Raw genomic sequence first — 17,550 nt, 5'->3', positions numbered from 1 at the left:
TATCTTCAAAAAGTAAATGTCATGAACCAATCTAACGTTTCAAATAAAGAACCGATGAGATTTTGCAAATTTTATGCGTTTTTTTTTAAAAAAAAGTTATCAAGCTCTTAAAAAATCACCCGATACATTGTTTGTTTGTTTGGGCGTTTGAACTTGTGAGTTGTGTATAGTAGTGAATTAAAAAATGTCAACAAAGCAGAAAAAATCATTGCAAATCAGATTAATGCCAAAAATTAAAATGACAAGCAGAATACCGGCATAAATTTACGAAAAGAGAGAAAAAGAGCGCAGATGGTTCTCATAAGTTGAAATCATAGAATCATGGATAATTGGTAAATCCCATTGGAATATGTTAAATCGCAAAAGTCTTGGATGAATTCAGACGACTTCAAGAGGTATAATCGTTATTATCCAAGGTTAAGGTGTTGACGACAGCAGTGAAGACATCGAAAATTGGAACGACGATCAAAATACGGAAGATGACGCAGATTTCGGCAATGAGGTTGAAGAACCAGTTATCAAGGAGAATATGTAATAACAGAAAGTGAGTTTTCGGAAGCAGTTGAATGCATCAATACCTTGATAAAGTGGTATGAAAACAGTAATGATGCAAATCAGATATCACATCTTATTATCTCACGAAAATTGTTAGGAGCTATTACTTAAAAGAAAAGAAACAAACAAGTCTCGACCGCTTCTTTAAACCAGCCCTTACAAATTAAAATGTACATGTGTTTGTATAACGTGAAACTAAATCTAAATTTCTGTTTTGTTACGAGTAAACGTGAGTCCTGCAAATAAATCGAACGTATTAAATCACCAAAATTATAGGTATTTATTTACGATTTTTTTTCAAATTCAAGAACCTTTTGGAAAAGTTAGTATTCCGGAATAGTAAAACACTCTTGGGTCATTTAGTTAATTTTTTCAAAGTTTTCCCAGATTACAATGTCTACTTTTTGGACCACATATAACACATACAACAGCTTGAGCAAAGTGTTCAACTGGCCAAACTTCATTTCCAAACATCCCAAAGGGGAAAATATTATATAATATTTTCTTCAATACTATATATAAAATCAGTATTTAGTCTAAAATTGCACTGAAAGATAGTTCGAAAAACAATTTATAAAAAGTTAAGAAATAAGAACTATTTATAGAACAAATTAGTATACTTTTTTATTATAACCAGTGGTGAGCAATTGGAATAAATATTAGTAGAATTGTGGATTAGATGCCGTGAAACTTCATTAAAAATTAAGGGCTAAGGTAAAAAATAATGACATTTTAATAATCAAACTTCTTTAGAACGCAAAAAGAACTCATAAAATCAATAAACAAAATAATAAACGATTTTAACCTAAGGATTGTCTTCCGTATTGTCTTACCATTATTGTAAGGGAGCAATGAAAACCCGGGGGTAGAGCTGCTGAAATGGAATTCCGGTATAATTGTAAACAAACATATGAAAAATTAAGTAATTAAAAATATCTCTAGAGAACTCAACAACAGCACGTTCCATATAATCGAAAAATCTGATTTACTCGCACACACATTAGTTATTTTCCAAAACTGGTAATTAGCTAAGAAATTGTCCTACGAGTAACTTAGGTTCAATTTACTAATTTATGTAAATATCACTTAACTATTACGAATATTTTCTAGAGTAGGCTATATTATTTGATACTTATGATACACAAAGCTAAGTGAACTTAAAATGTACCATATAATAGTACATAAATTCGATATCTTATAAAAATTGAAGAAATATTCACCAGAATAGTTCGAATTACTTATCAATAGGTCATATTCAATACTTAGAATGGGATGCGTGTTTGGTGGACCAAAATTAAAAAAAGATTTGTTTGAAATATACAAGTAATTAAAACTCCTTGTGGTTTTATTTTTATGTAATAATTATTGGCTTAATTATTATTATTATTTATGCCGAGGCAAAAATTAAAATGTAAATAATTCCTTCAAAGTGAATGATTTATTTAAACATTTAGTCATCTACTAATCCAAACACGGGCATTATGTATAATAGTTGCTTACATAATATTCGTTTTATAACTATATATTTTGGTTGTACTCACTCATAAGATTCTGTTGTCGCAAATAGACTTTCTTGATTTGTCATGTACCCTGATGTAAGAGTTAGCAAGTTATTACCATCGTTCCCGCTATTCATGACAAGTGGCCGCAAGGATATGCTCTCACTAAATGTACGAATGTCACCAGGTGCATTAAAGTCATGGTATTCAGTGGAATTGCCACCGCCTTCAGTCGGTTGGGAACCAAATCTCGCTTGCATCAAACTTTTTGTAATATGATTTATGCTATCAGATACATTGCAGCGGATGGTGTCGTACATCGGATTCAAATTGAACGAGTCAGCAGGGGTAGGCGTTGATTCGGTACCACCAATATCTCCATTTAACTGCGATTTTTGATTTTTCCGATCATGCCTAAAGCTGTTGCCATGTCGTCGAAACGATGACCACACTGTACCAAACAGCGTATGATGCCTCTAATGTAAAAAAAACTTGTTTTATAATCCGGTGCATATCTACATATAACAAATGCAAAATACCCTATGCATCGGCTCAGGTTCCTCAGATAGCTCGTCTAAGTTTCCGGAAATCGCCCGTTTCAATGCTGGTGATACTTCATGTAATGTTCGCAATCCCGCTTGTAGTGTTAAAGTCGCATTTTCAGACTGTCCTTCTTTACCTTCTTGTTCCTTTCGTTTTTTAAATCGTCTGAAGTAATCCTGAATCAAATATGTAGCATAGAATTTTCCCACAGTAACCTCATCATCATTTCCTGGGGGTGGTACCACCTGATCCAAGAGTTTAGGGCTGGTACGTTTCCAAATTTGTTTTATTGTTGCTCTCAATTCTGCATTAGCCTCGTCAATATTTCCATCAGTTTTTATGCTCAGTGATGTTCTTACAACTGCAAACAGGGTTGCATTGAAAAGAACAGTACCATCAGAGTTTAGCGGCATATTCATGGAAACAAGTCTTTTACAAGCCATTCGATGTGGACAAAGTTTACCAAATCCTAACGGAGGTGATATTTTCCGTAGGAGCGTAACCACGTCTAAATGTTTTATGCGCCCTTTAGCATCTGGATCGTATTCACTCCAAAGGCGGATGAATTCATCCAGATGATGCGGTCCAAGAATCGACCAATCGCGAGTCAGATAATCAAAGTTATCCATAATAACAGCAACAAACAAATTGATAATCTAAGATAGTTATGGAATCAAATGTTCAAATTATTTTAAATATATGCAACTTACAAGGAACGAGCAAAGAACGTAGAAGGATATAAAGTAAGGAAACGCAATATTTGACCCACAATCTTTGGTCATATCGGATTTCGGATCGCAACGTACATCTTCGTCTGTCGAACAAGACATCATTATTTCTTGCCAGCCTTCCCCCGTTGCAGAACGAAAAAGGACTAGTACTGCCTGTGGAAATGTTTGGAAGTTATTATTCCGGTGTATGGCGGTCTCGTCGCTCAGATTGATTTTTCCGAAAACCTAAATTTTGCACTTACTTTTTATTTATGCTAATTGTTATTTTATCAATATTTTACATGCCTGCATTCCAATAACCGCATAAATAAAAAACAACATAATTATTAGCAAAGCTACATAAGGAAGAGCTTGAAAAGATTTGATAAATGTCCACAGTAGTGTCCGAATTCCTTCACCTTTGCTCAATAATTTAACCAAGCGCATAACGCGGAATAAACGGAAAAAGTTTATCGATATCAAATTTGATCCCGTCTGTAAAACAAAACAACCAAAGCGGTACCATTAACAAGTTGTGGCTTTGGCTATTGATAATTACGAAATATAAATGCAAACCTTGGCTTTAGCTTTGCATCCCTCCACGATGTCACAAGGCAGAGCTGAAGTATCCTTATTCTTAAACCAAAGAAACATTGAGGAATTATATCTTAAATTAAAAATATACTCTAACCTTGAGAAAAGTTGAAAAAATTTATTATTATAAACAAACTATTAACTTCACATTTTTAAAGTATTTAACGATTGAGTTCCTTAGAAAAAATCAGTTATAAATATTAATGAATTTACTCATATCACTACGTGTTACATTTTGTAGTAAAAATCTTTTACCAGTATAAGGAAATGTGTGCGATAGAAACGTACTATATAAAACCTGCACTTCATTTCTTCCCATTATTAACAAAATACATTTAATAACATAACCAAATATGGGTCCGCTATCAAAAATTTCCATCCATAATTTTTTATTAAATTGATTAGAGATATCATTGTGGGATAAGTAATTATGTCTAACAATAATCACTAAAGAACACATGCTATAAAAATTGTATGGATAATACTTGGTTGTGCTTATTTGAAAGTTTGTTACCATATATGAAATAATTTATAATTACAATTATACCTTACCTTTATTTCGGAATAAACAATGTCAATAAAACTACCCAATACTATTATGAAATCAAAAACATTCCAGGCATCTCCAAAGTAATTCTAAAAGTAAATTTGAAATGATAGATATAAATATTTTGGAATATAGAAGTATTAAAACAAATTATTATTCAGTTTGTGTTTTCTGAGTATAATTAAAATTTCAAGGTACACAAATTACGACACGTATATTTTGTCTATATTAGGGTGTGCCATTTTCAACCAACCTTTTTTTTCAACTGAAAAACAGGCTCAAAACTTTCGAAATGTGTAAAAAAAAAGTCACTCAAAAGAGGAGCTCTTAATATTAATATTAAGAGGTGCCTCTTTCAAATTTTCTGTTTTCCATATAAATAACATGGAAAAAAAAATCATTTTTTTTTCTTATTTTTATAGTTTTACAATGAAGCATTATAAAAATGAACTGAAACATGATTCTTACAGGAAATTGAACGCTCTACAAAGAGTCTCTGATATGTTTTTCATAAAAGTGAACTCAACTGAAGATATTCAAACTTAAAAATCGAAATATATGAAATTTTGACTATTATTCTATTAGACTAATACTGATAACTTTTTTTATGACTTGAACATTTATTTTAAGAAAAAAAATTATATTTGCTGAGACTAAAAATTATACTTATACAGTGGGGAGCAAAAGTGATTCCACGATCAACATTTTCATGTTTGAGCGCGCATAAAAAACAAAGGAATGAAGTAAATGACAAAAAGTAACAGAGGCATTGGCATAGTTATAATTCAAGAACAAAAAAACGGCATTGTACTCAGTTTTGCACAATCCGTTATTCGCACATACATATTTTGGCTGTTCTTACTTTCTCAGCAGCAATTGACCTGCAGATTTACGTTATACATATGTATTTTTTATTCATTATTCTTTGTCATATCTCAGAGAATCACTCTTTTCCACAAGTTTTTAGTCAATTTTTTGAATTTTTTGTTGATGGTGTTGATTTATAATTTATAATTTTGTAATTATTAAATGTAATTATAATAATTACCCGACCAATAATGAATAACTCAATTTATATAATTGGTGACACCAATGAAAACTTTTTCGGCAGAAAGCTACCGATTGTTAAAGAGGTTATGTCTGTTTTTTTATGAACACAATTTTCTCAAAAAAACAATTAATGAAAGTTCTAAGAGTACAATTATTAAATTGAATAAAATATGATGTGCTGCTGAAATACCAACTTGTGGATTTCAATTCGCGACATTAAAACTGACAAAAATTTTCAACAGTTGGAAATTAATACAAAAAAATCGTAAACGAAAGAAATCAGTTACACAAAAAATATCGAAGAAGAATGTAGAAGAATTGCTAACGGATGATAAGAAATTATTTTTTTTGTCACAAAAATCTACATCTCGGTACGGATTTGTTGACAATAATATTTTAGAAACATCGTCAGCTCTCCATGACGACATGATGGAAGTGGATCACTGTGGTGTTTATTAATTTATCTCTTTTTTAATGATTATTTTAATAATAATCGATTTTTTATCTACAATTAATTCTAAGGGAAACTCAATGATTAACTTTATTCTATTCCGTTTTAGACACAAATCTTCTGCCCAACGCTAATGCTAGCGACTTTCCACTCTCTCAGTCAACAGTTTTTTCATCATTTATTTCTAATTTATCTTCACGTACTGTTTCGATTTTCGTAGATGAAATTCACTCCAGATCAGCTTCTAAAATTGACATAATGACTCCAGATATCTGTGCTGCTCTAGACAGAGCAAACATTAGTGGTAGAAATGCCACTTTTATCTTATCTAAAAGTCATCAGCATTAGTCTAATAGAATAAAAGTCAAAAATTCATATATTTCGATTTTTAAGTTTGAATGTCTTCAGTTGAGTTCACTTTTATGAAAAACATATCAGAGACTCTTTGTAGAGCGTTAAATTTCCTGTAAGAATCATGTTTCAGTTTATTTTTATAATGCTTCATTGCAAAACTATAAAAATAAGAAAAACAAAATGATTTTTTTTTTCATGTTATTTATATGAAAAACAGAAAATTTGAAAGAGGCATCTCTTAATATTAATATTAAGAGATCATCTTTTGAGTGACTTTTTTTTTCACATTTCGAAAGTTTTGAGCCTGTTTTTCAGTTGAAAAAAAAGGTTGCCTCAAAATGGCACACCCTAGTCTATATACATTAAATCAGGTGTAAAATTAAAAGTGATTGGTAGCAATTCATAACCAGATGCTTCATTTTAGTTTTAAAACTGTGATGTTATAGTAGGAAGTAGTGTAATAGTTGTTAGCAAAATAATTAACTGTTAAATAAAAAGGGATTGTGTTCAGTTCGTGTGCTGTTATAGAATGTACATATACTTGTATGTACATATATGACATAGTAAATTGTTCACAAATAGTACATACTGAGTAGATTTTAACCATATTTGGTACTAGAGCACACTAGTATCAGAAAAAAGATTTTACGGATTAATTGATATTTTCGGTATAAAGTTAGCCATACGAGCTGAGGGTCTGATTTCGAGAAGTGCCAAGTCTTGAAGACACTATTTCATTCTGATACCATCATTAAAACTTCATTTAACTATTGTAAATTTTACTGATGAGATAGAATAATAATGTGTGAAATGGATGGTGGTTGTGTCGGATTTCGATAATTTTCACAGTGCTTATATCAAGGTTGAAATTGGGCAAAAAGTTGTAAAAATATAAGAATTGTAGGGAGAAATGTTCCCACCAGACGAAAGTAGTTGATATTGCTTTTATACATTGGGAGATATGTACACTTCATAGCTTGCATGAGAACTGTATTAATTGTCAATTAAAAACTGTCTGGAAAATTTGTAAGTCAGTTGGGATGTGATACCAAAACCTAATAGTGTATACATACATATTTCCAATTAAAATTCCTGTGCACATCTGTAAAAACTTCTTACTATATTGAAAAGCTAAGACATAAAAACTTGTAAACCTTTTAGTTTCAATATACATATATCAGGTTCCAGAAATTTAACAAGGATGTTTAATATTTCACTATACTGAATTTGTTACTTATTGTGTTAGATTTTACTTACTTTGAAACGGAAAGCCGCCAACTTAAACACGAATTCTAGCGCAAACACAGCAGTAAAAATCATATTTAGAGCATCTAAGAGCTCAGTGTACCACGGTGGTTGATTATGGTATTTCATTGCAAGAGTCACAGTATTAATCATAATTAAAATAAATATGGTGTATTCAAATGATGATGACGTAACAAACCACCATACTTTATATTGTATGCCATGTTTTGGTATATAACGCCTTACTGGCTTTGCTTTAAGCGCAAATTCTATGCAATTTCTTTGATTTTTATCCAAATCACAGTTTTTATATTCTTGTTCGCCTTCGTTTTGAAAAGTTACGATAACGAAACCGACAAAGATGTTAACCATAAAAAAGGCTATCACAATTATGTAAATTATGTAATAAGCAGCAACAATAGGACGGAAATTATGTATCGGTCCACCGTCTACTTCATTAGAATCAATAGATACATATAAAAGCCTGTAATTAAAGAAATAAAAAAGAATAGTAATGAAGTAAAATATATAAATAAGGGCACGAAAGTTTTTCGTATTGCCTAACTATCATAAGTTAAGTATCAAGCGAAGTCCCAACTTATGGTTTAATTAAACTCACTCCTTTAAAACGTTACAACTCACAATTCGTTCCTCAACATACGAGGTGTGTTCAAAAAGTAACGCGAATTTTGAATTTTCGCGGGTTCCGTATATTCGAATTTGAATTTTTTGTGGCGTTATGTTGGTACTCATGTCTCTCACTTATGCCGACAAGCTCGGCCATTTTGAATGTTTATTTAATTGTTGACAGCTGCTTTGCTTGCACGTGTTTTGGATCGTCTTCGACTTTTACCTATTCAAAAAAATGGATCAAAGAACCTGTATCAAATTTTGTGTGAAAAACGAAATTAAGTGCGCGGATGCATTCCGAATGTTGACTGTGGCATACGGAGAAGCTACCTTGGACCGAAGCAACGTTTATCGGTGGTACAAAATGTTCTCAGAAGGCCGAGAAGATGTGAACGACGCAGAGCGTGCCGGACGCCCGAGCACTTCAACAACAGACGAAAAATTAATGAAGTGGAGAAAATGGTATTGGCCAATCGTCGAATCACCGTTAGAGAAGTTGCTGAGGACCTAAACATATCGATTGGCAAGTTATGCGCAATTTGCGCGAAGCAATCCGCCAGAAACGCCCGGATTTGAGGAAGAACAAAAATTAGCTTTTGCACCACGATAACGCCCCTGCTCACACATCGTTGCTTGTGTGCGACTTTTTGGCCAAAAACAACACACTAATGATGCCGAGGCCACCGTATTCCCTAGATCTGGCCCCCTGTGACTTTTTCTTGTTCCCTAAACTGAAGAGGCCCATGAAAGGACGACGTTACGCTTCTCTTGACGAGAAAAAGACGGCACCGAAGGAGGAGCTGAAGAAGATAACAAAAATGATTTTTTGAAGTGCTTCGAAGATTGGAAAAACCGTTGGCACAAGTGTATAATGTCTCATGGGGATTACTTTGAAGGGGACAAAATAGATATAAATAATTTTTGAAAAAACACAAAATTCGCGATACTTTTGGAACACACCTCGTATACCTTATTACAAATAACATTTCGTGCAGCGAAAGCCACTAGTTCATTTAGTTCAGCTGTCAATTCTCGACATTTATTTATATTAATTTCATTGTTTTATCAATTTAACTGAATAACATATTCTAACAGTTGGGAATTATTGCTAAATGTGTAGGTGGTCACAGAACTATAAATAACTGTAAATACTTACGCTGGCCATCCTTCAAAAGTTGAAACAGTGAACAAGGTGAGCATCGCTTTGGCAACATCATCGAAGTGAAATTTGTTTTTATCCCATGCGCGCTCCATTAACCGCGGCTTATGTACATCTCCATCTTCATAAAACAAGTAGGTGCCACTATTTAGTGAAATTAATTACATTAATAACATTCGTATGTCTGAAGGCATACATATAGAAATTATAGCGCAATTATCCCTGCATTATATACAAACTATTTCATATTACTCATGTCAGTTAAGGTAAGATTATATCCACGGGTTTTCTTCGTTCAATATGCTATAGTAATCAGAACTGAACAATTTTTCGCAGATTATATTACTGCCTTAAACAACAACAATTTTTCATATAAGCACTTGATTCCGATTGATCAGTCTGTGTGGCATCTATATGCTATATTAGTCCGATATTGACCGTTCCGATAAATTCTTATTGGTGAGAAAAGTACTGGTGCAAAAATTCAATGTCTTAACAATTGAACGAATAGTTTGAATGTATACAGACAGACAGCGGACCTACTTTTAGATAAATAAATTCATTTCGTGATGCAGATAATTTATATATTATATGTATATTTTATAGGGTCTCTGACGTGTCAAACAAATTTCGTTTGAAACTTAATAAACTCTGTTCAGGGAACATTAAAACTTTACTTGCGTAAATTAGCTACTCTTAAATGAAAAAGCAACTGTAAGATACTTACACAAGCATTTAATTTTATTATGTTTGGCTGCATTAGATGACATTTTATTCAATAATATACCATATATACATATAAAGTATAGTAAGAAGAAATCCATTATTATTTCAATAAATGATTTTAGTAATCTATATCTCACGTTTTATAAGAGAGAATGGATAACGCAATATGGCGTTAGAAGGATCAAATTTAGATCTAATCAAACCTCATCGACAATTGTGAGACTGCTAGACTCAGTATTGTTTGATAACATCTCTAAGATTGCCACCAGTAAAGATAAAATATGCCACATTTTACAGTTTTTCTTCAATACAGGTGAAAACGCAAACTCAGCAGCTGAAAATGTCACTAGTGTTTATAGTTCTGATATTGTAGGAGTCAGTCATGCGCAGTTTAGGATTTCGTGGATTAATTTCCTTTTATTTTGATCAATCCTCGAAAACACGATAAATTGGAAATCGTCGACTCCGACCGTCATGCAAGCATTGTTCCGATTGCGCAGGAGCTAAACATGGTACAAAAACTCGTTTAGTACTATTTAAAAGAGACTTGATATCAAAATAATCTCAATGTCTGCACGAGTAAATACTTCATGAACCAAACTTCCCTCGGGAAATCACTGCTGAAAAGTCGTGCTCGAATTGGAAACGATGGCCAAGTCAAGATTGACGATTATGAAGGATTTACTGTGTGTTTGGTGGGATTGCCTCTCCTCTACGGTCTCCTATTTCGGACCTTTACTGCCACTAATTGCACCCTTGAAAAAAGCAATCGCACAGAAGAGACCAGCTTTGGCCAATAGGAGAGGAATTATGTCCCATCAGTACAAGCTCCGGGACCTTGGTTGGGAAGTTCATATGAAACCACGTTATTATTGTTCGCTCCTGGCATCGAGGGACCACTACTAATTATTGTCACTGTCTATGGCGAATGATTCTGCTAAAGAAAAATTCGCATCATCGCAGAAATTATATTAAAACTCATCTTTAACCGTAAAGCTTCCTAATTGAGCCTATAACTTAAATAGAATAATTAATAATAATTGTCCACAATAAGTCAAATTTTGAACATTGAAGGCTATATTTGCATTTCGGGTGCTAACTTAAATATCGGAGAAGACTTTCTTTTACTTATGACCCAATCTCTAAAAAATATTAGCATGATCCAATAATCAGCCGAGAGATGGTTATATAATATTACTATTATCATCAGAATTCTAATTTAACTTATCAAAAACTGATGTGCTATAACATGTATGTATATATACACCAGATTTGTATTTTGCGTTTTCGCCTTTTTATTTAAAAAGTTTATAATAGGTACATATATTGAGAATTTATAATAAAATTATTTACTTACTGACAGTCCTCTCTCTTCATTTTTGAGCCATCCGAACATAAACTGAATTTCCCCTAAATATTTTGGAAATAATGAAAAAAAACAATAAAAGTAACAGCGTAATTTAGTAATTGTGGCTGCAAGCATTGATTGAGTTGCATAAGAAACCCTTTTGAGGTACATAAAAAACATTAAAGCAATAGGCGTTTACGTAAGTTTGCTGGTTGAGCAGAATGGAAGAATTTCGATTAAATATCTCTATATTTTCAAATGCAATACTAAAAATCAAATAAATAAGGGTTTTGTTTAATTTCTATGTTATACATCCAAAAATAGTCAATTCACATATACATACATATATGTATATGTAGTAGTTTTAGATACACATTGACATACATATTTTCATTTCGAATTGGAAGCTAAGTCTCGTGGGTGGTGCATGGAGGGACGAAAGTGTTATGAAAGTTACCACATTCATTTGATGCAGAAAATGTTAAAGAATGGAGAAGGCGCAAATGTTAGCTGTACTAAAATGGAACATCGAAAACGCGAAACTTCGAAAATGAAATTACACCTCGTCATAAAAGAACATTTATAAGGGAACGCAACAAACGTCAATGTTCACCGTCTTCAAAGCGAATTCGGCAACGCAGATGTTCTTTAGCATGTGGATCATGAACAATTAGAATAACAACAAGTAAGGAAGGGCTAAGTTCGGGTGCAACCAAACATTTTATATTCTTGCTACTTGCCAGAATCAAAGCCAGGGAAATTCTTTAAGGTGTAAAAGCAATCATATAGAGTAATATCGGACGATTGTTCAAAAATCCTAATATTAGTTATATAAAGGCTAGGCCACATTTTCGCTCAAATGTATCCATTTTAGGCACAAAGATACACTGTTATGAATAAAACACGTCCTCTTATTTTCGTTGGGGTATGCAGTACAAATTCACCAGGAAGTTCGAAAATTCTTATATTAAGTCTATGGGGGCTAAGAGAAGGATTATCTCTTAATTTCAGTTATATGTATACTGTATATACGCTTTGACCGACATCTTCGATCAAAAGTCAACTATAGGTACCGGGTTCTAAATACCTAGGGCTTGAACGCTCTTTATTGGTTTCAAATTATTTTTGGTCATAAGATAGCACATACTACAGACATAATTCCTGTACTAAACTAAACGAATCTAGAGGAATTTAAAATTGTGCTATATGGGAAGTAGACGTGGCTGTTGTCCGATTTTGTCCATTTTCACACTGTGCAATAATAATGTAAGAAGAACACAACATACTAAATTTTGTCACAAGCGGTCGGTCGGAGGATGGAGTCATGTGTAGAAGTTCACGCAAGTGAGGAAAGTTCTCTGATCGCCATTCACTTGAGAGTGACCAGAAACAATTCTTTTTCATATGGCTCAAGCAGCTCACGACTTCCGGTCTTTGACTAAATATCCTCTGGGTAGCCTAAGAACATCCGTGTGAAGGTGAAACATTCCCTCCACAGGGTTGTGCGCTGAGTTTGGGACCCGCCACGTAAAAAACGCACCCAATGAAAAAGAACAACAAGTCTCTGATGAGAGACCCCTCTTAAAAACTACGATTTGAGGGCATGCAACTGGAATGTCCGATCCCTTAATTGGGAAGGTGCCGCTGCCCAGCTGGTTAATGTCCTCGTTCGAGTGAATGCTGACATCACCGCCGTCCAAGAAATGCGATGGACGAGACAAGGACAGAGACGAGAAGGTCCTTGTGGCATTTACTACACTGGTCATATAAAGGAGCGCAAGTTTGGTGTGGGATTCATGGTGGGAGAGAGACTCCGTCGTCGAGTACTTTCATTCACTCCGGTGGATGAACGTCTAGCCACAATCCGCATTAAAGCGAGGTTTTTTAACATATCGCTGATCTGCGTCCACGCCCCGACGGAAGGGAAGAACGATGTGACCAAAGATGCCTTCTATGAGCGCTTGGAGCGCAACTTTAAGAGCTGCCCCCGCCACGACATCAAAATAGTGCTTGGCGACTTTTACGCCAGGGTGGTCAAAGAAGGTATTTTTGGCACTACGGTCGGTAAATTCAGCCTCCACGATGAAACATCCCCAAATGGGTTGAGGCTGATCGACTCCGCGGGACCCGAAATATGGTTATCTGTAGTACTAGATTCTAGCATAAGAAAATACATCAAGCTACCTTGCTGTCTCCGGATCGAAAAACCATCAATCAGGTCGATCATGTTGTGATAGACGGAAGGCACGTCTCCAGTGTTCTAGACGTACGTACGCTCCGAGGTCATAACATCGACTCGGAGCATTATCTTGTTGCAGCCAAGATCCGTACCCGCCTCTGTGCAGCAAAAAACGCATGTCAACAAACACAAGGAAGTTTCGACGTCGAGAAGCTGCTATCACAACAGACGGCCGAACGATTTTCTACACTCCTGCTCTCTGAGAGCACTTGTCAACAACTCGGTATAAAGGACTGTGTTTCAAGATCCTTATGTACAGCTAGAACCGAAACCATTCGTTTTCGGAAAATGCAAAAGAACAGCTGGTTCGGCGAGGAGCGCAGGACTTATTCGAGCAGGTACAATTTTTTATAAGAGTGTACAGCTGCTGGCGTATGCCGATAATATTGATATCATTGGCCTCAACATCCGCGCCGTTAGTTTTGCTTTGTCATACTGGATATGGAAGCGAAACAGATGAGAATGGCAGTGAACGAGGGCAAAACGAAATATCTTCTGCAAACAAACCAGTATAAACACCACCAACAATGTCAGCCTGGAAATCCAACGCAGTATAACTTTTGCCAACAGGTGCTACTTCGAACTGACTAGGCAATTGAGAAATAAAGTCCTCTCTCGACGAACAAACACCAAACTCTATAAGTCACTCATTATTCCCGTTCTGCTATATGGTGCAAAGGCTTGGACGATGACTACAACTGATGAGTCGATGTTGCCAGTTTTCGAGAGAAAGGTTTTTCGAAAGATTTATGGTCCTTTGCGCGTTGGCCACGGCGACTATCGCATTCGATGGAACAATGAGCTGTATGAGATATACGACGACATTGACATAGTTCAACGAATTAAAAGACAGCGGTTACGCTTGCTAGGTTATGTCGTGCGAATGAACGAAAACACTCCAGCTCTGGAAGTATTTGACGCAGTACGCACCGGGGGAAGCAGAAGAAGAGGAAGACCTCTGCTCCGTTGGAAGGACCAAGTGGAGAAGGACCTGGTGAAAAGAAGAAACGACTGGCGCGCTGTTGTTAACTCGGCTATAATCGCGAAAGCGGTGTCTACGCCGATAAAGAAGAAGAAGATATATATCTCGCTTAGTTTTAGGTGATATATACAACCGTTAAGTGAACAAAACTATAATACTATGTAGCAACTGGTTGCAAGAGTATAAAAAGAAATATGAAAATACAATTTACATAACGAGGGAATAATGATAAAAAATGAATCAAAATACATAAGAAAAAAAGGGCAAAATAATTGATGTTGCAATAAGGAATTATACAAACTATACAAAGAACACCATAAATAGTAGAGAAGAAGAGTATAATGTAAGTATGAACTCAATAATTTTTTTGTTGTTTCAATTATGTTATATTATATATGTAAATTTGTAAAAATGATGAAGTACAATTCGTTTTCATATGGAATTCCTCCTCACCATCGCTGTTAGAACTAATTTTTTGTCCCTCCTTGACTCCCATCGTTCAACTAACATCGCTTTATTGAAATGTAAAGAGATTGGGACGTGTATTTAAGAATGTTTGTGTGCTTGTCATATTTGTCTTCATATGCATAAATATTTTCTTCATTTAATAAACATATGAGCAAATATTTATTTTCTTTGGAAATATTTTAATTATCTGAGTAAGTAATACATGCTATTAATGTAACAGAACTGAAATCTACCAACTAATAAAATAAAAAGGAAAATAAAATTTAAAAATGGAAACGCAGCCGCTTGAGGCTTTGTTTTGTTATTATTCTTTGCCTATTCAGATACTGTTCACGCATCGGACAAACATTTTTTTCGTCGTTTCACACATTGCGTGGCGTATTTCATTTTCCGAAGTTCTCTCTTAGCCTTAAACATAAGTATAGACGAACGGTCGCCACGACAGCACAGCAAAATTTTCTTGAATGATTCTTGACCATATTAACAGTTTTCGCTTGAATAAAACTTAAATATTTTGTTTAAAGAAAAATTTTTTTCGGCAAAGTGTAACTAGGTCGATTCATTTGTTTTAAATGATCAATTGTTATTAAAATGATAAATCAATTTGACGTCAGCGACAACTGCAGGCCTGTCGTCTTAAAGTCGTAAATTTGTAGATTAGAATTTTTAGATCTCAACATTTTTTCTTCTACGGTGCACTGTTCCCGAATTATGGCTATTTTAAACATAGAAAAGACGAATATGCACTCATACGAGTATCCATCATCGGGTTAACCATTTGAACAAAAAACATTAGAACATAGTTTTATTTGCTCCATGCGCACCGGTACGTGAAAAATATACAATTCTGAGTGAGTCGTCGTCCGTCCGTGGGCATTGAGAAACATCTGCCTGCGACTCTCCATTTTTCGGATCGAAACCAGCGTATACGAGGGCTGCTATATATATTCTGACCTAGGGCAACACTAAGTGTTGCCAGGTGCAATCTGACATTTCCATTGGAAAGTTTGACATTTTTTAGCATAACATCACTCAGAACATTTTGTCATTTTATCGTGAATTGTTTTATTTACAGGGAATTAAAAAATTCATCTCGGCCAAAAAATTGAATTAACTCGTGAACATTTTCGTGCGATCATTTTTCACAACTTTCGACGTGGATTATCACGACAAGAGTGCATCGATGAACTAAAATCTTTGTATAGTGGCCGACGCTCGCTCAAAGACGAATTCCGTGAAGGTCGTCCAAAAACAGCCGTTGTGCCAGAAAACATCGATGCCATACGTGAACTGATAATGCAAGACCGTCATGTAACAGACCTTCAGATAGAGGCATGCCTATGCATTTCTCCCACCAGCATACATTCGATATTGCATGAACACCTGGCTGTAAAAAAGGTTTGTTCTCGTTGGATTCCGCACAATTTGACAATCGCTCAAAAAAGGCTCGTGTGGAAAAAATACGATCGCGGTGCTACAAAAGACGTTTATAAGATCGTCACAGGTGACGAATCATGGATCTATGCGTATGAGCCCGAAACAAAACAGCAATCGCCAAAAAAAAACATTTTCGTTGATAAATATGCCTATTTGCATTATTAGGCCAGAAATATATGTATGTATATAGCAACCTACGTACCTGCTTTTCCCGAAGAACATAGCTTTAGTAAATGCAGTCAGTTTTAAATGGTTTTTCGTATTGAATAGACGTGTTTGTGAATTTTATTATATAATATTTTATAACCGTGCCAAAAGTTACAAAATTTTGTAAAAATGTCAGAAGTTTGCTTTGACTGAAAGTGAAATTGTGGTTGTTGATCGTGGGCTAAAGACTTTAATGGTTTCGAATGAATATTTGAAGGACAAAACATCTGTAACGATGTTATACATAAGCAGTGTCGTAAAGCATACACCCGGAAAAGCAGCATCGCTGCAGCTAAAAGACAGCGTGAGGCGGAGATAGCGACCACATCTGGGATTAGTCCTCCTCGTACTACAGCACGAGGTAATGAATCATCTTTTTGTTTCAAGAAATACTGTTTGTTCTGTGGCAACGAAGCAGATAAAACGTCTGAAATAAAAAACGCTCAGCATCTTCGACGAAGAGTGTCTCAAGTGTCAACCCTTGACTTCAAGAAAAGCAGATGGAGGTGTTGTTCGAGGAAGAAGTACGCAAGAGGGCGTCATAAGTAAATGGATTTATGGCATGCATGCAATGAATACTGTGTGTGAAAGATTAGAAGATTTAGCGGATGTAAGAATGGACACAACAGATCAGCATGTCGATGCAAGGGATTCCTGCGTAAAGAGAGATACTAAAGACATCAAGAAACTTCGTGAATGGTTTTCATCACATAATTCTTTTCCTGAATTGAACAAAATCATGTCCATTGCCAATGGAGTCATCGGGGATGATAAAATCAATTGCCATAATACTCGTGAAGTGGGTA

The 17,550-nt window shown here is 34.8% G+C and overlaps 1 protein-coding gene across 4 annotated transcripts in view; it reads right to left on the bottom strand.

Moving 5' to 3' along the window:
* Positions 1 to 17,550, bottom strand: part of LOC120779893 (voltage-dependent calcium channel type D subunit alpha-1) — a 74,820-nt gene that overhangs the window by 9,799 nt on the left and 47,471 nt on the right. For 3 of the 4 annotated variants that reach the window (XM_040112243.1, XM_040112241.1, XM_040112244.1), the window contains 10 exons: positions 11,421 to 11,473; positions 9,335 to 9,481; positions 7,561 to 8,032; positions 4,454 to 4,537; positions 3,884 to 3,943; positions 3,614 to 3,802; positions 3,308 to 3,553; positions 2,594 to 3,253; positions 2,097 to 2,530; positions 1,389 to 1,429 (listed from right to left, as the gene is read on the bottom strand). In XM_040112243.1, coding sequence (XP_039968177.1) covers positions 1,389 to 1,429; positions 2,097 to 2,530; positions 2,594 to 3,253; positions 3,308 to 3,553; positions 3,614 to 3,802; positions 3,884 to 3,943; positions 4,454 to 4,537; positions 7,561 to 8,032; positions 9,335 to 9,481; positions 11,421 to 11,473 — 2,386 coding nt within the window. The remainder of the gene's footprint in view (positions 1 to 1,388; positions 1,430 to 2,096; positions 2,531 to 2,593; positions 3,254 to 3,307; positions 3,554 to 3,613; positions 3,803 to 3,883; positions 3,944 to 4,453; positions 4,538 to 7,560; positions 8,033 to 9,334; positions 9,482 to 11,420; positions 11,474 to 17,550) is intronic. The other variant, XM_040112242.1, reaches the window with a different exon arrangement.

This window comes from Bactrocera tryoni, unplaced genomic scaffold (genome assembly GCF_016617805.1).
Source record: "Bactrocera tryoni isolate S06 unplaced genomic scaffold, CSIRO_BtryS06_freeze2 scaffold_11, whole genome shotgun sequence".
Taxonomy (NCBI): Eukaryota; Metazoa; Arthropoda; class Insecta; order Diptera; family Tephritidae; genus Bactrocera; species Bactrocera tryoni.
The sequence above is the reverse complement of the archived record's forward strand: the minus strand, read 5'-3'. Positions and strand labels throughout refer to the sequence as shown.